At 35.1% G+C, this 27,343-nt stretch overlaps 1 protein-coding gene and 1 non-coding gene across 2 annotated transcripts in view; one reads left to right on the top strand and one right to left on the bottom strand.

Annotated features, from left to right (window-relative positions):
- The window catches only part of LOC145678145 (cytosolic iron-sulfur assembly component 2A-like), a 47,485-nt gene extending 25,388 nt beyond the window's left edge, over positions 1-22,097 (top strand). Inside the window, exons 3-4 of the mRNA XM_081748241.1 lie at positions 13,155-13,338; positions 21,283-22,097. Of these exons, the coding sequence (XP_081604367.1) occupies positions 13,155-13,338; positions 21,283-21,380 (282 nt within the window). The 3' untranslated portion in view covers positions 21,381-22,097. The remainder of the gene's footprint in view (positions 1-13,154; positions 13,339-21,282) is intronic.
- On the bottom strand, positions 11,257-11,328 carry TRNAR-CCG (transfer RNA arginine (anticodon CCG)). Its single transcript has one exon. It is a non-coding gene; the product is annotated as a tRNA-Arg (tRNA).
- Positions 22,098-27,343: the final 5,246 nt, after the last annotated feature.

Genomic DNA, 27,343 nt, shown 5'->3' with positions numbered 1-27,343 from the left:
ACAAATCTTAGTTCGAACCCATGGTGGTAATTTGGCGTTGCGTTCTACAACGTAAGAACTCTTGTATCTACCTTTTATGGTAGGTTTCCTAAGAGAATTATATCTACTATCTCTCTCAGACACACACATATATGTATAATATATATATATATATATATATAATATTAGAACCGGTTGTTATAAAGTTAGAATAGCACCACTGTATATATATATAATATGATACTGAATGTTTATGTGACCACCCTGTAGGTTAATTGGCACTTCAAAAAGTAGTAATGAATGCTAGGAAACACTGTATTCATCACTGTTCTTTATTTGACGCTACTTGTTAGTCGTGTTGTGACCGTCACAACAGCAATATTATTAAACTGGAGGCGGCAAAACTGAGTTCGATGCAAGGTTGAGACATACAGTTACATGTACAAAAGATGAAGCGCTTATCCAATAGACTATGGAGGAACTCCTAAAGACTAAACCATAATATCACAACGTTTGATTTGAATGATATGTGAATTGGATAGATTCGAAGTTTAGAAGAAGGGAGGTTGGAAAATATGCCCCCTGAAATTTTCTCTACCCCGGTTAATGATCATAAAGATGTGATATACTTTCCTAAATGCCTGATGGTCCCATCACGAATTGACAATAAACTATCGCAGTTTTCATAATGACTCGAATCCAGGTCTTTCGTTTATTTGCCCAGTTTTTGCTCTATCAGTTGAACTACGTTGACACGACCAATTTTTCTGTGTTTATGTGTTCCGCAAACCTGTAGTGACCAGTCATTTGCTGGTAGTTGCTGAAAGTAATCCAATAGTGGTGGATATGTCAATTGAGAAAGCTTTGGCTTGCTAAATATATGATTGCTTAAGTTGCATCATGTGCACTTAGTACCAATGAACAGAGAATAATGGTGAGGGAACAGAAAAATATTGCTGCTTAACAGGGGACTCAATTTTCAATCTCATTTGCCAGTTGTTCTACGAGCTTTAATATTATTGAATTGTTCGGAGATTCTGACTGTGAATCCAAGAATTTTGTACGCCTGACCAACTTATATGAGCATTGAATGGTAAATTTTTATCATATATTACTCCAAAGTCTTACACAAATTCCTGAGATGAAATATAATACTGTTCATTTTGTAAAATAAATTGAAGTTTTACGGTTTGTTAAGGAAATTGTTACATTTGCTAATGTTAATATTGAGAAAAACATTATAGAAATCATCTGCCCCCCTTCCCCCTCCACGCACCTCCCCAAGGACGCGCACACTTAAGAAGAGTGAAATTTTCTAAACGCTGGAGCACGTGTCTACTTATGTCTCATAAAGGATTTATACAAGAAGTTTCATCTTTCGAACATGAGGGGCTCGTGAGAGACTTCATTTATGGCATATATTTTAAATACCCCTTCTCCTTGGGATATCATTTATGAAAGTAACATGATAAAATCCCGGCTCAAGTCAAGTGCCATGTTCAAAAATTTCTTTTAAACATTTCAGCGGTTTACAAGTGATGACGAGACAGACAATTTCGATTTGAATGTGAAAGAAAAAAATAAATTTTCCCCATCTCTTCTTGGAAGTGGAATTTTCGAAAGCACGGGGACACGTGTCAAAATATTTTTAATGTTGACCTTATATACTGAGTTTCATTTTCCTAACTTGTAAGGCTCCTGAGATCGTCTATTTTTGTTAAATTTTAAATCTCCCTCTCTCCTTGGATACGTATTTTAATGAAAGTGATACAATAAAAACAGCTTGAGGTAGGTACTAAATATACTCGAAAATTCATTTCAAAGTGTTCAGCCCGTGATATATATACAGACTTCAATTACAAAAAAAAAAAAAAAAAAAAAAAAAAAAAAAAAAAAAAAAGAAATAAATAAACTGTAATATGAAACTTTCAGTGCACAAAAGAATCAAATCCATTTTTGGGTCATTTTGAAGACATTTCAGATCTCTACCTGAAGCGCCTTTCAGTGCTTAAAAGATTCATATCCAGATATTGTAAATCTCTCTTATAATGTTTAAAAAAAAAGTTCATTTTTTCCATGTGTTTCAACGGAGTATATACACTTTGTCCCTTTTTTTCACAACTTTGGTAATAGGACTTAAGTCCCTTGTGCTCTGAATGCCCCATATGTATTACCATGATATGTAAAATTCCATACTAAAACTAATAATGCTAAATGGATTCAAGATTTCTCCTGGAATCTCCTATACAGTATGAAATTATTAAATTCAGTACGTTGTCAAAAAACAGTGAGGCCATTAACTTAAAAAGTGTCTTTTGTTTAACTTGCATTATTAAGATCCTGCTATCACATAGTACATATTAAGATGCTAGTTTTGACTGATATTCAATTAGTGTCCAAAATGGTCAGAAATACTGCAGTTTATTTCTGTTTAAATGAAAATAAATTTAATTTAATTATAATTTTTTTAAAAAAATAATATCTTATCTTATTTATGCATTTGCGTTACTAGTTTTTTATAAGTAGGCCCCAGAGTTTTAGGTTTTTATGAATATCATTTTAGCCTATTTTAAACAGATAGTTTAACCCATTTTAGGATTCTTTTTTAGCTATTTTTGTGTTAATCCGACATTACGAACTTGTATTCAGTCAAAACAAAAATTAGCATAATTTCCTTAATATTGTTATTGTTCACTGAAATTGCTTGATTTTTTTTTTTTTAATATGCCTCAAAACAACATAATTTGAACCAAAGTTTGTATTTTAAAGTGTTCAATTGAGAAGTAGTTATGCAGAGCCCAGAACAAAATGTTTAGTTTTAAGTTGAACTGTTACAATGCACAATTATATACATGTTCAAATTATCTGCCATGAAAGACTTCCTCCTGTTCCTTAAAATATTTTTGTAGCGAAAAAATGTTCACGCTACATGAAGTTACCGGCACATATTTCATAGATGCCACCGCTTTCGGTCTTCATGGTGGGTTCCCATGTACTACTGCGACTTGAAAAGCTGCTGTTGTTTCATTCATTTTCGCGTGTCCCGGATTTCGTTCCAGAATTCGAGAAAGCTTCGAAGCGAGTGTAACACCCACTATCCCTGGTACATCTTTCCGTGAAATTGTTTTAGTTATGTTCATTGCTTCGTCGGCTTTCAGTGGAAGTAGGTATATTTTGAAGAGCATTTTCTGCTTTCGAAATACAAACAGCTTTGGTAGTGTTTCAGAGTTTGTCGGATACTTTTTATTTCCTCATATGGATGGGCAGTAGGACATTGCGGCTAACAATCAAGTTCCTCAGCGAGTGATTATTGGTTCTAGAGGAATAGGTATTCATGAAATCATCTCTCTGAATGTCTGAATTTGACTAGGTGATTTCAGAAAAACTTTCTTGGCAGAAGAAACTGCATCATTTACTCCTGAGAAATGATTTCTTTCTTTTGCCAACCGATGTGCTGGGCACGTTATATGGATCATGTTTATGTAGAAACTTGCTAAAACATTATCTATTTTTAAATGTAGGTAGAAATATCAATAAGTGGAAGAAGGAACTCTTCACCTGTGTAGGCCACGGGATACGTAGGGCTTCCCTAACGACGGAAGCAATTGCACTGTGATTAGTTTTCTCTAGTTCTTTACAAAGAACTAGATGCTTTTCGGGATCCAATTTCCTGATGGTAACATTGGTAATATAACGGCCGCAACCATCTGTGGTTTCGTCTACACATAGCCATATATAATTGTTATCTATGTCGTTCGTGTGTATGAAGCGTCTTTTCATAGAGAAACCTCAAGTAGTTCTTACACAAAGTATACTCGTACGGACTTTTGTGACCAGTATAATTTTCGAAAAATTTCTTCAAATTCTCGTTCTTCAGTACATTCCAAGCCACGTTTCCTGATACAAATGCCGTATACTTGTCATAGCTGAAGTAAACGGCTCAATTGATAATTTACTTCTTGTGACATTCTTTTTATGAATGATAGATTCTTTATATTACTCAAAATGTGATTTTTTTTTTTGTCACAGCTCAATCGTTTTTGAGAGACTTGGCAGATGACCTTACCGTCTGTTGAAAAATTGGAATTGGTTGAAGTCCTTTGCCAAAGTAAATTTCGTGCAACTTTCATTTTAGACATCTTGCAAGTTTTCACAGCGATTCAAGTGTTGCTAGAAGTGTTTATTGGTCAGAACGCGACTAAAGACTGAATAAGAAGTAGGATATTGTTGTGTTTACTCTCACAAAACTTATTTATCCGTATTATTGCCTTTGTTGAGTATGACTTATTATTTGTTGCCATTTGGGTTCAATAAGTGACATTACTGGCTGTTTATGAAAAGTCGCCCCATGCGCTTTCTCGTAAGCGTCTTTTCGCTTGAAAGAGTACGTGAATCTCATAAAAACGCTGTTTCTGTATGAACTTTTACGATATTAAACATATAACGACCGTAATATTTTCACAAGTTCTTATATATATATATATATATATATATATATATATATATATATATATATATATATATATATATATATATATATATATATATATATATATATATATACCAGGTATGCAAATAACCACTCGCCCTGGGCGAGTGGTTCATCCGTGCGGGCGAGTTTTTAATATCACTAATAAAATACCGAAGGTAGTGATTTCTGTTGTGAGATGTGGGCTAGTAGCTTTTTTCTTGGGCTAGTAAAATATTGCTTATTTGCATTCCGATATATACAGGGTGTCCATAAAAGCCTTCACCACCCCTAAAACTCGGAAACGGTGAAATATACGTCAAAACGAGAAAACACGCATTTCATAATTTCAAAAGTACCACGTATTGAGGAAAACAAAGTTGCCCCAGGGTCCCTCGGAGGGTTCCAGACGGGATCCAACTCAAAATTTTTAAATGGCAAGGAAGGTCAAGTAGTATATCGTTTGAAAGTTATTTTTAAAAGAAAGACGATGGAATAATTTTCGATGCTCTATAGTAAACCTGTACAAAATGGCGGCAGGTCAAAATGTTAATACAGTTTGCATTGAAAAGTCTTTGGCCACCCCTAGAAATCTGAAATGGCTCAACTGATAGAAAACACGCATGCCATCATTCCAAAAGTACCACGTACTGAGGGAAACAAAGTTGCCCCAGGGTCCCTGGTGAGGTCCCAGACGGGGTCCAACTCAAAATTTTCAAATGGCAAGGGAGATGAAGTAGTATCGTTTGAAAGCTATTGTTAAAAGAAGGAAGATGGAACAGGTTTTATGTCTCAATACCAACTCTGCGTGAAATGGCGAGTAATTAAAATGTTAAAACGGCCTTCATCGGAAAGTCCATGTCACTTCCAATGATCCGAAACGGTAAAACACAAGATGTCAAAACGCTAAAAGGAGTGTTTTCTTATTTGGAAATTAAATACAGCTTTTCGATGTGCAAATATTTGTCCCAGAATCCCTGTAGGTTCCCAAATGGGGTCCAACTTAAAATTTGCAAGTCCGAAAAGGGTCAAGTACCATATTCTTTGAAAGTTTTTGGTAAAAGAATGAAGATGATCCAAGCTCCGAACGACTATGCAAATTGTGTCCGAAACAACATGAATTGGGTGAGCTGAGAGATACGCAAACAATCACATCTATTGAAAGATTTAATTAACCGGCTATCATGTCTGCATTACTAACTAAGACAATACTATTTCAAGTAGAAGTGTGCGTACTACTACTTCTGACGCTATTACTAATATTCCTATTGCAAGTACTAATATTCCTGTTCCATCTTCCTTCTGTTAACAATAGCTTTCAAATGATATACTACTTGACCCCCTCTTGCCATTTGAAAATTTTGAATTGGACCGTCTGGGCTCCTCCGAGTGACCCTGGAGCAACTTTGTTTCCCTCAATACGTGGTACTTTTGAAATGATGCCATACTTGTTTTTTAGTTTTGATATTTGTTGAGCTATTTCAAATTTCTATGGGTGGCCAAAGACTTTTCAGTGCAAACTGTATTAACACTTTGAGCTGCCGCCATTTTGTACAAGTTTACTATAGAGCATCGAAACTTATTCCATCGTCTTTCCTTTAAAAATAGCTTTCAAACGATATACTACTTGACCCCCCTTGCATTTGAAAATTTTGAGTTGAATCCCGTCTGGGACTCTCCGAGAGACCCTGGGACAACTGGGACAAGTACTTTTGAAATGATAAAATACGTGTTTTCTCGTTTTGATATATATTTCACCGTTTCCGAGTTTTATGGGTGGCAAAGGACTTTATGGACACCCTATATATATATATATATATATATATATATATATATATATATATATATATATATATATATATATATATATATATATATATAGGGTGTCCTATAAGAACGTTTACATAGGCAATCTCGATAACTATTGAAGATGGTGACAATGAATCCAACCATTGTCGAACATTGACAGTGAAAACTGCGGTAGAGCACTATCGTGTTGAGAGTAAAAGTGCTGGCCGTTTGCGAGGGACAAGTTTTCCACATAAGGTTCCAGTATTGTTTGTAGAGCTTTTGATAGGTTTTACCTTTTAATCTTCCCTCTAAGAACACATGATCCACCAGAACATTACCATGAATTGCACACCTCACATTTATATCAGGGTCAACTTGATTATGTAAAACTTCGGCAACATGAGGGTTGCTGTCTGCCCAATGCACGTAGTTATGTCTGTTAACAGTTTCCTTAAGATGAAATGTGGCCTCGTCGGAAAACTTGATGTTAGCCGCAAGATTGAGTTGTTTATGTTGTGTGCTTGTAAACCATTCACAGAACTCACGTCGTCGGTCGGCATCATCTACATGTAACTCCTGCATGAAATGTATCTTGAAGGGATGAAAATGATGCTTGCGCTGAATTCTTTTTACAGACATTCGGCTAGTATTACTCTTTTGAGCCACCTTTCGTCTCAATCACGTTGGACTGCACGTAACTTTAGCCAGAGTGCCAACGAGTATGCCATCGTTGGTTACGGATTGCGGTCTGCCAGAGCGAGGTCGGTCCAAGACACTGCCAGTATCCTTGAAACGTGTCAATAACTTGCCAATCATTGTATGTGATGACAATGGGTGGATGGCGGTGATGAAACTGTTCCGCAGCCGCACGTATACTCAAACTGGATGCGTGAAGGACCATTTCCGCTTTGTTTGCATGTGAATACATAGTCACTATTCTTCATACGCACGGAGACGTACAGACGCCAATTCAACACACCACTTAAATGCAACACACAATTCAACACCAATCCAACACGCAGCGACACAAACAAAACTAAACGGGAAGTGAAAGATAAGTGGCGTGTTGCTTGTGCTTGATTACGTGAGACACTGCGACTCTGGCAAAATAGGCGTATCATGGCACTATTGTCATTTAAGAAAATCGCTCAGCGGTACTTTTCTGCAATATTTGATGGTTTCCTCCCCTCCTTCTTCAGTCTATCTTAACCGGAATTTCCCATCAAATAACGCACATTCGAACAGTTACTGTGTCCCAATTCAGTCATTTCCTTTTCATGCGGTTATAGTTCAAACCTCGGTCAGGAGATCTGGTTCATTTTTAAGCACTCTCGTGTGTGGCGACACTGAGGTGAATTCAGCCTCCTATTGAATTGCGTCATAGTGTTTTTTGAACCAGTACCCTTTTTATGTTCTTTCATTTATTTAACAAGTAGATGACGAACACTGGTACCACTTGCATGACTTGCATTCTTTTAATGTCATTCATTTATCAAAGAAAAAAAATATAGTATGCCATTGTCGCCCATCAGACGAGTGCTGGGATGGTACATCTCAAATAGCTGGCTTCTACATATTTTAATCCCTTTGCAGTGGCATAAGTAGTATTGCTCACGAGATCAATACATTCTCCTGTCTCGTCTTCTTTTGAATCCTCATACACGACACTAGACAACCATTCAACGTAATGAGATGAAGCAACAAGTTTCCAAGCCGAGCCGAGACCTGCGAATGAATAATGATGTTCACCAGCCGAGAATATTTGTTCAAGGAAATGACACAAGGAGAGATTGGGCCTCTACTTCGAGGTCACATAGACCCTTTAAGTGAGTCAACGACTAGAAAAGGAAGCGGCCCTGGCCTGAGAGAAGGGACCATCCTGGATGCACCCGGGGGACTGTGAAAAACCAGGAGAAACCTTTTTCAGTATAGCCCATCAAAGCAGGGTTCGTGCCAAGTTTGACCTATCCAAATGCCATGTGGCAGGTAGGCACACCATCTCTACCCAGCAGCTGGGTACGAGATAATTAATCTGTCCCATTTGAACTCATTTGGAAACAGGTGCTTCAGTTTCTAGAAAAGACAACAATTGAACAGTGAGAACTAAGTGTCGCAATAAGTAGAATTGAATTTATCGTTCAAAGTTATCTTAGTACCAAGCAGAATACGTTTATAAGGATTTTATAGCTTAAAAGTTTTTGCTTCTGTTTTAAAGCACTCACATGGCCGCAGTACCCGTTTAACTTGTATTGCGGTAACTCATGTTTATCGATTTTTTTTAAAAAAAAGATCCCTTTCCTTAGACCCTTTCTAATTTTACTCAATTGTTGTCTTGTCTCATCTCGTTGACATCAGTAAGCAATTAATACCAGTTCGCTGTGAATAAATTCAATTCAATTTCTTTTTCGTACCTGCCTCCTCCCCTTCTGATGGTAACGCTACTGCCTTGGATTGACGTTGCATGTGATCCTTCTTCATATCCTTCATTGTGGCCGTCCTTTCTATTCTCCTTGGTCCAGGATACTTCAAACCATACGCACGTACCTTCATTGTTGTCCAACAAAGACGTGGCAACGTTGCGTTTTTCTTTACCATTGGGTGCTATACCAGTGCAGAGCCCAAACGGTTGGTCCAATTCCGAAAATTCCAGCATTTTAGATTGAAAACACATACTTTCCAACAACATTGCTCTCTTATAATTTTTTCGTATCCTCAATAGTTACCGAGATTGCCTATGTAAACAGACTTATGGACACTAATATATGGTGCCTTCCATTTCAATTCAGGCAGAGCATGTACCATCACCATCTCAGACATTGTTGAAACTTTTTTTATAGCAACTAGACATGTTTTTAAGAGACCCATATTTTTTTGTTTTGTCGAAAAAAAAAATTCCCGCCAAGTAATGGGCCATCAAAGACTGGGAGTACAATTTATGAATTATAGAAGACATGGAAAATGGTCAACTTCGGAGCCTCACCATTCGGCTATGGAGACAGGTAGAGTTATAATTCTTGTTGTGGTATGTACATAGGGATATAAATAAACTATATTTTATTATAGTTTGGTTTGCGCATGCGTATCTTTTTGTACATAAATTAACAAATGAACGTCAGTTTATCTGAAAAGTCGAAGTTTGCGAATTTTTTTCGAGTACTCCCGGTTCGAATTTTAAAATTTGTTTTCACGGTTGGTAAGACCTGGTTACCCGCTTTCCGAAAAAAATTTTGTATCGCTTCTGTGTGCAACCGTTTTGTCGCAAAAAATTCGAGAAATTGTAAAATTTTCAAAAATCGACATTTTCTCGAAAACACCATCTTTTAAAATTCTGATATTGTGTCAGATGGTTCAACTTTACATGAGTAATAAACACACCAAATACCATTCTCGACCAATGCTTCATGAATTAACTGCAGCCTTTTAAAGTTAGCTAAGTTTCGTTAACTTTGATGTCACAGTTAGCAGCACTGGGAACAATAAAAGTGCAATGATTTGATGATGTTTGTAGTTCACATTCATTAAATGAAGAATAAAAGGTTTTCTTGACTGTTTTATTATTATTATTATTATTATTATTTTGATCAAGAAGGCTCTCTAAAATAGTAAAATGGGCCTCCCCCTACTCCTTCGTTTTCTTAAACCGAAATAATCTGAGGTGGAAATTACGATTACGAAACACACAAATTTTAAGTTTACTTGAAATGGCCATCCAATAAATTCTGATGATCTACAAACAGCCTGAACTATTACCTCAATGATGATTTGGAATGCCCCAGATAAAGTCTCAATTAAGTGCGATGTCATTACAGTGATCGAAAAAGGACAAAAAGTTAAAAAAAAATCGAAACGTTTTCTTATGCGTTCCAAAGAAATTTACTGACTTTTTAAACAGAACAATCCCAACATAAGAATGGGTCACTCGGAATTTTACAGTATTCGACTAAAGTGGGTCAGTCCGCAACCTGCGAGGGAAGTGTGTATGTGTGTGAGTGTGTATTGTGCAAATTTTAAGTTAGCTGCTACTGCGTTGCTACAAAACAAAGGTGCAGCCTGTATTGAAGCTGTCATGAGTGACCTATTTCTTTTAGTAGTATGATCCATAGAAAATGACAACTGTCTTCTTCAAGAATGTGGTGAATGTCCTGGAGTGGAAGGAATAAATGTGGAGTCTTTAATTATTGATCCTGATGAAAATGAAAGTGTTACGTATGCCATATGGGAAAACAATTATCTCGTAAAAAAAAAAAAAAAAAAAAAAAAAAAAAAAAAAAAACTGACACTTTCTGTTTTCGTATCGTACATTGCTTGTTTAACTGTAAGAATTGTAATTCATAACTACATCAAGAATTAATTGCTACTGAAAAGCACCGTATAAAATTTCAAGATACAAATTCTGTTTTACTTCATGTGGACTTCGCTGAAAACTGGACTGTTATTCTGCAAAGTGAAATTCAGAGTTATCACCGGAATATGAAACAACTGACAATTTTGTTGTAATAAACGACGATAAAACACACGATTCGGCTCATATACTCATAGCCATAGACAAGATTCTAAAAATACTCGAAGAAAAGCGAAAATATACTTTATAGAAAAAGGTTTGAATACGAGAAAATAAGTGTCTACAATTTCCCAAACCGTGTCAGTGATTTCTGATGGCGCTGCATCCCACTTTAAAAATCGATTTAAGATGTTCGAGATGCAGACAGATCCAACAAAGCAGTGGTTTTGCAGTGAAACCGGCCATGCATGGTCTCTGCGACGGTATTGAGGGGGGGGGGGAGGTGTAAAGAATGTGGCAACGCGGCATAACCTTAGGCAAATACAGATACACAGTATTAAAACCGCAGAAGAAAAAAAATGAAATGAAATCTTTAAGATTTACGTCCCACGATTATGCCGGTTAGACTAAAGGAGACTGTGATTATGAGAAATGAATGAAATGCAGTAAGTGGGAGGAAACGGGATAACCCCAAGAAAACCCACGACCACGGTGTTTGTCCACCACAAAGCCCACACGGCGCGACCTGGGATCGAACCAGGGACCCCAAGCACCGGAGGTGAACGCTCTACCACTGAGCCACCGCGCCCCCACTAAAACCGCAGAAGAATTCGTGAGTATAGTGCAAGTACAAACTTCCGGGTATTACTCTCGTTTTGTTGCCTGGAACTGAATTCGACGACTTCCGGAAGAAAAAAAGGGGAAGTATGCGACCGGTAACTGGTATTCAACGAAGTCATCTTTGGCTTTCAGAAAATGGCAAAGTTTTTATTGCAGTAACGGGTCACCATGAACTAACTTCATGCTTCCCCCAAAATCGAACTTCCGCAATTCAAAGTGTAGATTTAAGAAATCTGCAAAAAGGAACTTTTGTTGCATACATATATGTATGATAACCAGTGGTGCGTAGTAGAAATATTATGAATAAATCATGAATTACGTGAAGTTGAAGTGCTGTTTATGCTTACACATGGACGTTCAACATTTGTGACTATAGACAATGTGCTACGCAGAGGTGGATTCAGGACGGACTTCTGGAAGGGGGGGGGGGTATACTGCTACTTAGAGCTACGAGCTCCAAACTCTGAGATCGGTTTTATTTATATATAAAATAAAAAAGTTTCTTCCCCCTAGATCCACTCCTGGACAAGCTGTGAGTGAGCCAACACCTATTGGAGCACCTGCACGGTTACATGCTATTAGACACCAATCAAGCAGATGATTGGTCCATGTAAAAAATAAAAAAATCAGTGAAATTTTGTTTCCGAAGACCATTTTAAGTAAATGAACTTGAAATTTGTGCGTTTCGTAATCGTAATTTCCACCTCAGATTATTACGGCTTAAGAAAACGGAGGAGTAAGGGGAGGCTCATTTTACTATTTCAGAGAGCCTTCTTGATCAAAATAAATAAATAAAAAAAAAAACAGCCAAACGGCGATTTTTGAAAATTTTACAATTTCTCGAATTTTTTGCGACAAAACGGTTGCACACAGAAGCGATACAATTTTTTTTTTTTTTTTTTTTTTTTTTTTGGAAAGCAGGTAACCAGGTCTTACCAACCGTGAAAACAGAATTTTAAAATTCGAACCGGAAGTGCTCGATAGAATTTCAAATAGCATCAAAAGTATTGTATACTAAGAGCAGATTTTTCGGATCATATTACAAACACTTGCAGCAAAACTTACCTAAAAGTAAAGATCTTTTGGACGCGTCTTCATTTCATTTTGGAATTTCAGTAGACACCCTGTAAAATTTCTGATTCAAAAATATTTTAAACATAACTGGTACATACAGTCTAATGGGGTTGGAAGAACTAGTGTGATTCTATTTTGTAATCAGAGATCTCGAGCCCCAATACCAAACCAAATGATGTGAATAATATAATACAGAGATGTAGTTATCGAACTCTAGTCAAGATATAGATGTTAAGGTAAAATGCATTAACCATTGTTCTTCCGTCTTTCATCTGTGACGATCCAGTCAGTTCTCACATTCAGCTTTTTTGGTTTGCTTCTTCAAGGGAAGATTATATTAAGGAAAGGTTTTAGGTAAAAGTTTGTTAAGACACTAAGTTATTTTGAGTAACTCATTAACCGACGGAACTCGATGAGGCGAAATATTTGGAATATTTTTACGTGATTGGAGTTAATACTTCCCAAGAACATTATAGACAGGATTTCAACTGTCTATATGTATGTTAAAGAAAATAACCTATTTGTGGGATGCGAGATTTCGAAACAATTTAAACTTAAATGTTTGTTGCTAAAGGCAAATAAGTATCAGTGTGTTAAAGCAGGTCTTATGCTTCTGCGTACAACATAAAATTTCTAAAAGTATGTTGGGTATATATGTTTATTGCAAAATTTTAAACGGTAAATTGCTGCTTTAAGAGTATACTTGTGTCTTTCTTCCAGGTGAATTCCAAAGATGATGACAGTAATTTTCTTATCAGGATTGAATTTAATCCAACCGTTCCTCACTGCTCCCTGGCCACCTTAATTGGATTGTGTATTCGAATTAAACTACAGAGAACATTAAGTGAAAAGTACAAGTTGGACATATACATCAAAAAGGGAACTCATGCAACAGAGGAGGAAAGTAAGTGAATTAAAACTAAATTTGTTGTTGCTATGGCGTTACATCACTATGAAAAGCTTTACCCGAGCAGATGGTTCATGTTCAATTGCTTGATGCATAATCAGCGTATCGACGTTGTTATTAGTTCGGCTTTCTAAACTGGAGTTGGCTACCCATAGTTGGCTGCCTCATGATGCGGAAATCAGTATTTAGAAATCAGTTCTGATCCGTGACCGTGAACGCTAGCGATCCGGTTACATGGGAGTAAAAAAGAAAGTAAATTAATTATGATTAATGTGATATGAAAGATGAGATTCCAAAGTATATGTACTGTATGTTGAGTTTATAACATTCTGGATTCAATTCCTGTTTGTTTCTGTTCGGGAAGGAGCTACTCTACTATAACGTTCATGGGGTTCAATGCCTGCTTGTCTCTGGTCGGGAAGCCATTTTATAACGTTATAAGTTCGATTCCCGTTTGTTCCTGTTTGGGAAGACATTCTGTGACATTCACGGAGTTCAATCCTTGTGAAGGGCAGAAGCCGATTTGTAACGTGTCCTAAATAGGAACTAACAGTTGTCGAGCACTAGGTTATAGAGAATTCAGCGATGGTTCGGAAATACCAACAAAGCTGAGTATATAGACACTGAACTAAACGGTTCGGATCGCAAGAGATCGAATCAGAACATTTGAGCAATATACTCTAAAGACGGATTCTAATTGTTCCATTAGTCCCGATACAGCTCAATAATACAGTCTCTTCCAAAAGTCCTGCAAAAAAGTAAAAAGCTGTAACTTTGTAACCATTTATTGTATTTGTACAAAACTTTTAGTGGACTTGTAAGAAAGCCTGAAATTTTGTTTCCAAGCATTGTTTCAACGCCAAATTTCCAGCTGAGCACCATTTACGTCCAAACATTGCCGAAGTCTTTTCGGGAATCCAAGAATGGCATTTCGACGTGCTTCATCCGTAATACTCCCAATTACATCACGTATCTTCTTCCGGAGGTCCTGAACATCTTTCGGTTTTTGCTTGTAAACTTCTGTATCATTTTCTTACGAACGATATTGTGTAGCGTTGTCATTGGCACTCGCAGCTCCAAGGATCTAAGTTTCAACGATTTCTTTGGACTTCGCAACACGCTTTCCTGCACGGACTGAATCACATCAACACTAGTTGTTGGCCTTCCGCTACGAGGCAAGTCCAAGACACTTCCGGTAGCTAGGAACTTATCGTACCATCTCTTGGTACTTGAACCTGCAGGTGGTTGTTTCTGATATTTTTGTCGGAATTTTCTTCTCACCAAAACACTAGATTTTAACTCACAAAGCCACGCCACACACTGCGCTTTCTCTTGAGTAGACGCCATCTTTGTGACGTGATTTGCGGTTATGACGTCAACGTTTACAACCGCTCATTGTTGCCAACAAAAATTTTAACATTTGCACTAAACATTACAAACAAAATACAAAATTGTAAGTAGTACTTTCAAAGTTACAGCTTTTTACTTTTTTGCAGGACTTTTGGAAGACTATATAAATATTGTTGAGTTGTATAAACACTAATGTAAATATGCTGAAAGAGAAAGAACAGATTTAATATTTATATACCTTAAAATATAAATTTAGATTTTATGATTTTAATTCACAACACTTAAAAATCACTACACAAACACTGTACACTTTAAATTACAAATTGGAATATATACGCGTTGGCACAAAAAATTGATTAATTTTGACGTGATAAATCACTTTTTATGCTAGGCCTAATAATTACGTTTTGCACTATACTCGCGGATGACGCGGTTGATCAGTTGGTAATCACTGTGCAATTTGCGATAATTAATTATTCCATTTTTCCAAATAACTTGTAGACAAATTTTCTTTAGTGCTTTTTGATTACTTCAGGAAGAGATGGCTTCATTGGTGTACTGCTCTGCATTATTGCATAATTTAAATCTTACTTCTTTTTGTGAATAACGAAGCAAAACATATAAATGATTAAATATTTTCACAATACTTTCACTGTAGATATTTAAAACCAGTTATTTGTTGTACATATTTTTGTTACTGCGCCTTTAAGATGGGCGCATCTTTCAGAAGTATATGTTGTAATAGCTGTTTGTCACACTGGCACAAGAAATGAACTATATTTCATACCCTACATAGTTCATTCGCTATTTATCACTCTGGCGCTGAAGATAGACTGCCTCTTGGTTCTTCAGCCTGTCCTGTTACGCTCCAACCAAAGGGAAAATCCCTATTTTACTAGCAATGTGAACTAAATAACTAACTCACTGATGTAATTATTAAATTTAACTATAATCGCAGAGGTCGAGAGGCGTTAAAGTTTTTTTATCACCAAACAAGAAGTGAAAGAATCCAACACAATTTTGGACGAAGCCAACAGCTCTTGCTTTCTAACGTATATGTATGTACATTTGAGAAGAGAGAATTTCCAAGAATTTTTCAATACGAGGGTTATTTAAAATGATAAATTTTTGCATTAATATCTTATGGCACCGTCAGTGTCATAAGTTCGGTTTTAAGATATTAATTTCTGTTAGAAAATCTTACTGAAATTATAGCAGCAAGATAACTATAACTTGAATTGGATTCGATATGCGAAATACTTTTAAAAGGGATCGAGTAGCATTTCGCTTGCAAAATTTTATAACATACAATAATATTGAAGTATGTATGTCAATGACAGTAGTTTTAATTAGGTGTTATCGTTATTGTGCGCTACTGGTAAAAGTTTGTTTTTAACGCCATCCGAACTTACTTTCAGCTTCAAATTTAGTTGGAACTGTACACGATTAAGATATAAAATACTTGATTGAGCATTTTCTTAAAGAATCTATAGGATGCATTATTGAATTTAATAGTGGAGAACTATTTCCCACCTGTATATTGGAAATAATAATATCATAACTTATTGTTTCAAGGCTTCGCTGGCCTTTTTATCAAGTTATCTTTTCCTGTTATGCTACCAACTAAGATATAATAATGATTTTTTCCCACTCTTTCCCACAGTTAAAACCTTTATAAGAAGGAAATAAGCTCAGTCCACACTTCTGAAATATGTTGATTAAAGACGTAGAAACGGCAAAATATGGAAATATGTTACAAGGTATTAAGGCTTTCAATTGAGATCTTTATTCAGAGCCAAAGTATTAGAATTTTCTACGAACAGTTGCCAGAATATGGTCTTTTAAAATAGGGTGGGTGGCCAAGGTTTTTCGAACAAGACTACATACATCCACTCGTTTTTTATGAGTGTGTCTCAGAGTTACTTTTTCCTTTTAAATGTAACGAAACTTACATAATATAAATAAAATTATCGATTGAAGTTTCAGGGAAGATAGTTAATTTCTTGGTTTGTGAAGAAATTTTTATTAGGTATGTTCTGTAATTTCAAATAAAATACATTGAATTTGTTTTTGTATTATTCATTATTCTAGTTGATTAGGGAAAGATATATTGCTTATGTATCTCGTTGTCACGTTTGCTTAGTGTTTGTTTTTCTTCAACATTTGAAAGTCTGTGTGGTGATTAAATTAGGGGAAATTTCAAAAAATGTTCTGGAAAACTGATAAAAGTCAGGGAATTCTTTCTCGTGATTTTTTTTTTTTTCGCCATCCTGTGTTAATAAATGGTGTACCAACAAGAACGTCGGATTGATATGCCCCAAAAGTACTTTATTTCTAGAAGATAGAAAATATTTTCACATACTTACATCTGGTAAATGTTCCGATTTAAAAATGAAAATATGTCTGTCATATGTTCTCCACGACTTACTCTGTAGCACCGCACGCACTCTATGAAATTCATAATCTCTTTTTCTTATATACGCCTATCGAGGTAGCTAATGGCACGTTCAACTTCCCCTTTAAGTTCTTTTACTGTTCTAGGTTTGTTTGTTGACAACATCTTTTAGATAAAAATGTCTGTCACTAAATATTATGTTTCTTGCCAAATCTTCATCCACCCGGTGCATCCCCAAAATCCATTCGATAAAGTCTGTGCTTTGAAAATGATCATTTACTTTTAGTTCCTGAGTTAGCCTTATTTTATACCCATGCATGTGCAGATTTTCCGTGAGAATACGATGTAGGAAACTTTTTGAAATTCTCACCTGTTGTGAACCACTTCGAACAAATTTTTTAGGGATTTGCAATAACACTGTCACGCACAATAGTGATGATTTCAACAGATCAGCTGGATCGAGAACGTGATGATTTAATATCTACTATCAAGCCTATGTCGTCAAATTTCTTTATCAATCTGCAAACTTTGTTTCGGTAGATGTACTTTCACGTCCAAAAATTGCACGAAATTTTCTAATAGTCTGTGAACAATACTCACTATTCTTGTAATGAGTTTTCACAATCAAAACTCACGGTTCCGTTTTGTAGCGCTCCATGTTAACTAAGCTGCAACAAAGCTTAGACATAAACTGTGTGTGTCAGAATTTCAATATTGCCAGGCTTCTTAAATCAGAACCATTTTCTAAAACTGTAGCGTCTTTTCGGGAATATTAAATTCGGCGTTCTTGTTAGGACATTCTTTGTTATTTGTTTAATGCAAATTCTAGGATCATGGATTGCAATGATGAAAATGAAGGAATTAAATTTGTTAGGACATGGTACAAATTTATTTCACGAATTCTAATATAAAATTGGATATCAATGAAGTTAACTCATGAATGCGAGAGTAGTTGATTAAGTTGATTTTGAGTTTAACATCTGTATTAGCAGTGAGGCTGTCTGAGACGGGACCTACTGATTAACGTGGAATCCGAACCACATGAGCTCCCGCCGGGAATCGAACCCAGGTCTCCCTTGGTATGATTAGGGTATTTTAGTAGAATAAGATATGATTTAACCCTTTAATACTAACCTTATTTTGTAGACGCTTAATACTAACCCTGATAAAACTGACTCTCACATTAAATACATATAAATATCGTGGTATAAATAGTACCCATAATTGTCATATTAAGTATGTTCATTCAATAGGTCTTCGACGTGAGATGCATACTAATAAAAGTTAGTTATCCATGGCAACAGCGGCTTCCGCAAGATTTTTCTAACGATGGAGGCAAAAGACCGAAACACAAGCAGGGTTGGCAAAAACCATGGTTTTTATTGAAAAAACCAAAAAACCAGGTTTTTTGCTTTAAATCAGGTTTTTTTTTGGTTTAAATAATGTGCTCTATGTATTTATATCATATATGGACAGAAATAAGCTTGTAAGACATTCCTCATTTTAAATGAGGAATGTCTTACTTGTTTCGTCTTGGTGTTAGTATGCAACAACCGGGTTATGCTGGAAGGGGTCACATGAGCTTAAAGCGGAATCCAAACTGCTTCTCGGCTTACATACAAGAGAAATTGTCCTCCATTTGAACTCGAAACCGGGACTAATTGGCCACAAATGCGATACGTCTGCCGAATCACTCAGAAAGGACTCCTGGTGAAAATACGTTTACTAATCTTTACATATTTGTCAATATAATCATCAAGAGTCATTAGGACAGAAGGACAAAAAGATAAACAATTGCACAAGTGAAACCATTATACAGAATTACATATGGACAATTTCAAGTACTACAGAGCACAGAAGAACTAATTTAGTCCAAGTTAAAGAAATATAACTACTTACTTTGCATATCAGTAAGAAAAATGAATAAAGATACGAATTATTTGAGTCCACTTAGGCTCTGACCAATTTATACAAAAATAGTTACCAAAGATTCTTGTTACTTCAATAATTGCCTCCATTGGGGTTTGTATGACCCCCCTCCCCAAAAAAGTACGGTATTTCGATGTATTTTATCAATAGTAAACATTATTAAAAGGAAACAATGTTTAGAATTTTCCTTTGGTTGCATAATAATAATAACAAACTATAAAAAAAATCACAAAAGAAACATCCATAAAGTTACATAAAAAAGTTGCTTTTGTAATATAATCTCTTTGAGTAAAGAATAGGGAATTTAGGTCTGAATATAGCACGAATAATATATGGGAGTGAAACGTGATAACCCACAAATATGGGTTCATCAAGATTTTACGAATAGTTGCACTTTTACGAACATTTTTTGTTTTTTGGTTTAAATCAGTTGGTTTTTTTTTTTTTTAAAAAAAAAAACAGCTGGTTTAAACCACCTTGGTTTAAACCAGCCAACCCTGAACCCAAGTGTAGTAGCGAATACACACACATTTTGATAGACACGCACACATAATACTCACGTAAAATATCATTTGCGCACATTGCATACTTAATTAACTATAGTAGATATACTATAATATTTAATATAAATATTTTAAGTACTATGTGAGTAACCAAATCATATGTTTCGACGTGTTCTTCAAAGAATTGAACTCTTTACGAAAATCCAGGGGAAGCCAATCGCCCCCCTTCCCCCTCATGTCCCACTCAGCAACCGGCCATATGCAGGTACTAATCTCCCTCTTATTTAAACCTTTGAATATATTGTATATGTAAAGGGGAGAGGGAGCCAAATTTTCCGCCGCTAGGCTGCATGTCGTTCCATGTTCAGCGTACTCACGTAGGCGTTAATCTGCGTCTGATGTACTGAACGCTAGCTATACATCAGTTTTACGTATTAGAATTGCCTCGAGTAACACTAAACACGAATAAAATTATGCACATTATTAACCTCCAAATACTAACCATGAGTATATTTTACTTACTAACAATTTCTATGAATACTAACTGTAAGTCTGACTGATTGATTTTCAGAATGTATTTTTTAACAAAAAGAATTGGCAACAATAAACTTTCTTTGACAGCAAATTACTTGATGATAAGGAAGAAAAGTACTGCGAGAGTCATTCGCTATAAAAGCACAATAACAGGGGAGAAACAAAGCAAAAAAATGATCTTATGAGTAAAATTTACTCATATTAGTATTCCAGGGTTGTGTCGGAACAGTAAATTCGCGGTTGAAATTATTGATAGACACAGGATCGGTTATGAATTAAAAATAAATTTTAACAATTGAAGAGCTCAATTCCAAAAGAGCCTAAGTCAAAAAAGTCACTTTTTCAGGAGACGATTTTTTGTGTGTTTCCATCATTCTATTTCTGTGAAAGAAAAGTAATCTACGTAAAAAAAAAAAAAATTGTAATTACCTACTTTTCGTAAGATAACGGTGAAATTATAATCTATAGCAAGAGTTATGTAAGCGTTTTTAGGCATGAGTCAGAAAACTTCAGAGAATACTGTTGACTAAGGACATTTTGAAAAACAACACAGTTTTCTTTTCCTACAATTAATTTGATTTATGAAGTTTTGGCATGAAGTCCAGTTTAATATACAGAGATGCTGAAATGGAACTTAATAGAACCAATATCTCAAAATTGACAATTGACTTAGGCTCTTTTGGAATCCACCCCTTCAATTGAGAAGTGCTACTTTTTTCAATAGTTTTGTAAATTTATAATACATACATACATACGAGTATATATAAATTATAGCTTTATATCTGGAACTCAATTCAAGAACTGAGTTGTAACGTCAGCTCCTTTACATTATATTTTTGGTTGTCATTTGAATAACCTTTACAACAGCGTGACAACTGTCAAGAACGTTTAAATAATCTGCTCCAGTAATTGAAATACTTTTGTACTCTCCTTTTCTTTATTCCAGTATTTTACCTTTTGACCTTTTTTTTTCATAAATTAAAACCATTTAATTTGCCCAAAAGCATAACCAAATATATGAGTTATATATTTGTTTTTATTTATATGTTGTATATATGTTTTTATTTATAGGTCTTATGTGTGTATATATAATTTATTTCACTGCTTTTTAAACTTTTTTAAACTTAAACATATTTATTTGTTTATATGTTGTATATATGTTTTTATTTATAGGTCTTATGTGTGTATATATAATTTATTTCACTGCTTTTTAAACTTTTTTCTTTTAAGTTAACAAGCAAATAAACGACAAGGAAAGAATAGCAGCTGCTATGGAGAATCCAAACTTAAAAGAGTTGGTAGAATCCTGTATTGAAGAACAAGACTGATCTGACTTCATGTCCAAACTGTTATCACAACTGACTTTTATATATAAGTTAATGTAACATGTCAGAGGTAAGAAATATTGTCGTACATGAATATACCATCTGCTTTCTATTTTTGTCGGATGATAGAAAAGTAACTAGTATTATCTGTATATGAGTTGTGTGTGTATATATATAATGTTATTTTTATTTTCTTTTGTTTACCTAGTAAGAAGTATTTAATTTACGTATGTAACTACTTAAATCATTGAACAACATTTCTTTATTGGTAAAGAATTATTTAGTTTGGATCCTACTTTACTTTGTACCTTCTAAATAGTCATGTTTGTTGCATCGATAGTTATACTAACACTATGTATAATTTCCTTGAAAGATATGTTCTGATCTATTTATTATTCGATAATTGTTTGTTGATACATTCTGTATATATGCTTCTTTTTTTTCCAAGTCTTGGATTTGTATATGAACTTATAATTTAAGCATTATATGTTTAAAGGTAATGATGGGTTGTTGAGACAGCGAAAGTTATTTTTACTGTATCTGTAGTATAAATGTAAATAGCCTTATTACATTTCAAGAGAAATATGAAGACTTTTTTGAAAAAACGCATAGATGTATATAAGGAAGTTTCAGTGTAATTACATATTAATAATATTATTTGTATAATAATGTATTAATATCCTGAAATTAGGAAAGTTATAATAAATTAATTGATAGTATCAGAAAGTTTTTATTATTTAATACTTCTTCCATAGTTTCGTAGGAAACTACATAAAGTTTTGATGAGCTTTCTTTGCAACTACTAGTCTTTGAATCTTATGCCAACGTCCTTGTCGTATTGAAATATCACGTCTCGTGAGATCTGCTAAGTCAAACAATGCCAGGTCTAGTAACTGATACTAAAACATGCGCTCGTCAATCATTTCGTTTTGGCACTAAGAAGATAATAGTACATATTATCAGTAAGGGGGCAGACTACTAAATATTTTTCAAAAGCTAACAATGTTTCTTTTGCCAGTTTTTCGTAAATGAAAAGAGATAATGAAATGTAACTTACCTCAATAATAGATAATGTTATTCTACACCCAAAAATAGGAATCGGAAGAATTTTCAGAGTTGCTATCCATAGAAATTACAGTGTGACCAGAATTTGAATTACTCAAAAATCTAGGTTAAGGCAACAACTAGAAAGATGAATCAACGGTAAATGATGACTTATCATGCTGTGTTCCTTGTTAACTACTGTTTAAATAATATTTGTATTTATTTTGTAATAACATATTTATTTTGTAATAATGTATGTAAGTTATTACAGAATAAATACAAATATTATTTAAACAGTAGTTAACAAGGAACACAGCATGATAAGTCATCATTTACCGTTGATTCATCTTTCTAGTTGTTGCCTTAACCTAGATTTTTGAGTAATTCAAATTCTGGTCACACTGTAATTTCTATGGATAGCAACTCTGAAAATTCTTCCGATTCCTATTTTTGGGTGTAGAATAACATTATCTATTATTGAGGTAAGTTACATTTCATTATCTCTTTTCATTTACGAAAAACTGGCAAAAGAAACATTGTTAGCTTTTGAAAAATATTTAGTAGTGTGCCCCCTTAATTGAGATAATATATCATAAGTATTCTGTTTGGTCACAAGTACTACATTTTTAACATAAGCTGAAAGAAACGAAAAGTAAAAGAATGTCTTGTATTGTTACAGAAAACAAATACATTATAAAAGAAAGTTTATGGTTAAAAAGCTTTGTTGCCGTTGCTACGAAAACATCGTTTCTAAGTCATTATTTATGTTTGTTACTTCTAACTTAGCGAAGCAGATCCACATTTGTTTAGTTCAATTCCATCAATAGATAACAACCGATGATCTTTGAAAGGGAGGTAAGTGGACAATTAATATATATATATATATTGAATAATACAAAATTTATTCCAACCATTGAGAGTCATATATTAATATTCATATTTAAAACTGCTGTTGTGTTACTACTTCGGGTGTTTTTTTTTTTTTTTTTAAATCTTCTATTCTCTTAAAAATAATTTTTACCGACAGGTTGAAATACGTGTCTTAAGAATAGCATCTCTTTAAATATCATTTTATAGGTTGCACAAAAGTTCTTGCATACCAAAAGAATTCTATGACCGTTACTTATCGAGCGTATGGAACACATTTAGTAGGGGAACTTACGGGAAGTATCCTGCACTTTGCGTTATAAAGGTGCCACTCGGATATGTTGTTTCTCTGATCCAACTAAGCAGGAATCGAAGTGGCCCCACTCCGACAGGTGGCCAGAATTCAATATGGTGGCTATCAAAGATGGCCGCCTCTGCGAATTCATAGTGTTGGTTTTAGAAGCCTATATCTCCTTAACTAATAGTCCAATCTTCACAATTCAAAAACTAAACGACATAGAAGATAACAGGGTCTAATAAATTAGCAAAAGTTTTTACCTAACGCTGAAATTAACACCTACAGAAATTATTTAATTTGGAACTTTGCATTTCTTATGATAGAGTTTACTCATATTTTTTAAAATAATAAGTAAACGGCTGGGATTATCGAAAAAGATGTCGTATAACTTATCTTTCGTGTGGTGTATAGTTCATTCAGATTGATTAATAAACAACGAAGTTATGCCAATTTAAAGATTCACGATGAGATTGATTTTCCCAAATTTCGAACGAGAGTTCATTTACCGTAATAAAACATCACTGATGGATGCTCCATTGTACGAAACAAATCATTCTCTTGTGATGTGTTCTTCATAAGTCTCATTTTCACCAGAGCACCAAATAGCCTGACCCAGCACGGTTATATGAATCTAATAGGGCAGTCATTAATTATGATCCATAAAGATAAGTCTTTTTTCAAAATATTGATTGAAGCATCTAGATTTCAAGTACGACAAAGTAATAACAAACGTTTTTCTCTCCCCCATCCCTCTGCTCTACAGAGTAAGTATGGGAAGGAATTAACTCCAAGTCGTGTTCCGAAATACATCAAAAGAATCGCATAGAACTGGGCGTTTACGAACTTGGAGTAATAACAACAGCACCATTCTCGAAGTATTTCTATTGAAAATAACAATGAACTAAATCCCGTGTAATGTTTCGGCGGGAATAGTTCGGAATCATACAAAAAGGCGAAGTTTGAGGTTCATACGCAATTCTTGTGTAACCAAGAAGTCGCCGATTTGCCTAATGTTTTGTCTCGATGAATGGACTAACATCTACGGCTTGTAATATGTTATCCAAAACTTAAACGTTGGACACGAAGATTCCTTTTCAATGCACCAGTCATTGAAAGATTGCCCTGATGAAGAATTCTGATATGCATCTCGCAGCAAATGATGTAAAACTGTCAGAGTAATCTGATGAGCAAAACGAGCTTTTGTAATGTGAGTTACTTTCAATAAACTGTTAGCGGTTCCTGGTTTTCTTCATCTGACTTGCATAAACTTTCTACCCAACCTCTTCCATCTAACTATTTGCCTATAAGACGCAGGAAGGCTTGTTCGATGTGTAACCCTCCCAGCATCAGAATTTGATCATCTTCGCCATATAACTCTGGCCAATTCCATTGAATTCATTTCCCCAAGGCAAATAGTGGTTGATCCATTACAAGAACCGGAACTTTGTCCTTTGTTGAGTTTGTCTGTAAGTTCTCGTACAACATTCATTCCGTACCGTATCATAGCAACAGATTTAGTGTCTTTCTTAAACAACGGAAGCAGGCAACATATACTTGTCATTCCTGCAGAGTTTTCAGTTTTCGTAGTGTCATTTTTTAAGCATGCTTCAAGCCAACACTCCTCGTTTTTTTTTTCTTTTTTTTTTCTTCTGCGAAAAATTCACTTCGTGGAAGAACTTTCTTTTCAAACTGCGGGTTATGTTGAAGTAAAACTGGTCCCTTATTAGTGATATAAGCAGGAGGTACTAGAGCATAATTATCGGGGAGAGCAGGAGCAGTTCTCATTTTTATATTCACATTATCCAGTGAGACATGGCCACGTCGAATGCCAGGGTTATCCTTAGAAGGATGCTGGAAAATAGAAATGCTCGTACCGTGAAAAAAATCCTTTGATGTGCTAGAAGAATTGTAGTCAGTATTATCTAATGCTGCAACGGTTAAAATACTTCGGCGAAGAGTGAAAGGACACAAAATTTCGTCACTTTGATTTATCAAGCACTGAGAAAGACTTGAAGATATTTCCTGTACACGTGTAAAAGACTTGAAGATATTTCCTGTACATATACAAATGTTTAGTGAATGCAATTCATTTATGAGAGATTTTTTTACGAGTTTTAGCATAAACGCTCAGATCAACATAGAGAGAAAGAGGTGGCTCGCGATTGCGTTTATGCCTTGCTGCTTCTGTTTCAATATCGCCTGCTTTCTGTTGGAAGTTATAAAATATAAGTTGACTAATAGTTGAAGTTGCTTGACTTGCGTTGCTATCAGCGGTGACAGATGAACCACAAAGTAACATATTAACAGCAGCTATTGGTGAAGGAGGAACAGAATCTTCCTGGCAGTGATTCTCATATTTTCCTGCAAAATGACTTTTGTGGTTTGCCATTTCCTTTCGAAGCATCATAACAACAAGACTTAGTGCCATAGCATCTTCATCAATGTTTTTCTCCAGCTCACTTATTATGTCAGATCCTTCTGAAAGCAAAACATCTCTGCCGGACAGATGAACTGTTAGCTCTGGCCTGTGACGAAGAATCCTTTCACGAAATCTTGTACTATTTCTTCTGATTCAGGCTTCTTCATAATCGTCATTAACCGTGTTTTGTACAGTTTAAGAAGATCGCTCATTTTGAAAACACGTCGTTTGTAATCGCTTTCTCGAATAGATTCAGTAATATATGTAAGTACATCGGCAAAAGCAAAACTTTCACATAATGTCCGATCGTTCCCTAGTTCATCTTCTGTGTGTTTTCTTTCTGCCTTATTATAAAAGCTAAATAAACAGTTTGCGTGATACTTTGCCTCTTGAGCAATCAAATCCCCAGCACTACAAATTCCTATAATTCTTTCATCGCCTAACTTTCCAGCGCACTCTGCGACACAAACAGAAGTTCTCTTTGTGGCAACTAAGCTCAATTTTCTCGCAGGTTTAGCACCACGTTCACAGAAAAAACAGATTTCATCTTTCAGTGGTTTATTCTCGGACTTACGAGTTCTTTTCTTTAATGGGGCTGACTCCTCTTCTCTGTTCTCCGTGGATGATAAAATCTTGTGCTCAAGTCTGTCTAATTTGTCCTTACTGTAATGTTTATAACAATTTTTGTAACACTTTACCTGGAATTTCTCGAAAATGTTTGCCACATCATCACAACTTGTGGATTCCGTTATCAGAGGGTGCAAATAAGTTGGTAAAGTAGTTATTTTGAATATTCTTCCAGATTCCTACCTAAGGTAGAATATGCTGAGTTTCATCTGCTTGGATCCTTATTGTCTTTAACTACAAGAGACTTGGTATCACCTTTTGGTAGAGTACGCACTTATTCCAATCTATTACAGAGCGCACCTCCATTGAACTACCTCCAACAAGTTTTATTTTTTTCGAGGAAATTCCGTTTTCCTACGATCATTAAACATGATCAATTTAGACCACTTGATTTGAGACTATTAATCTTACATAGTCAATAAATTAATTTACAATGCTTTAATTACAATAATTGTGATATTTTATACGTACATAGAAAAGTGCATTTAAGACCCATGCTTAGTCTAGTGCCTTGCGCGCTTGCCTTCTGTGCGCGTAATTCCGGGTTCGATTTCCAGTGGGGGTAGAGTTGAACGAAAGTAGCTCAACTATAATCGGATTCCACTCTAGTCAGTAGGTCCACGTCTTATTTAGCCACCAAGGCGTATACGTGGGACGTTAAATCCAAACAAACAAAGTGCATTTAGTATTATCAAAACTAATATTAAATTA

This window comes from Thermobia domestica, chromosome 2 (assembly GCF_964235325.1).
Source record: "Thermobia domestica chromosome 2, izTheDome1.hap1.1, whole genome shotgun sequence".
Lineage (NCBI taxonomy): Eukaryota > Metazoa > Arthropoda > Insecta > Zygentoma > Lepismatidae > Thermobia > Thermobia domestica.
This window is presented reverse-complemented; position numbering and strand designations above follow the sequence as displayed.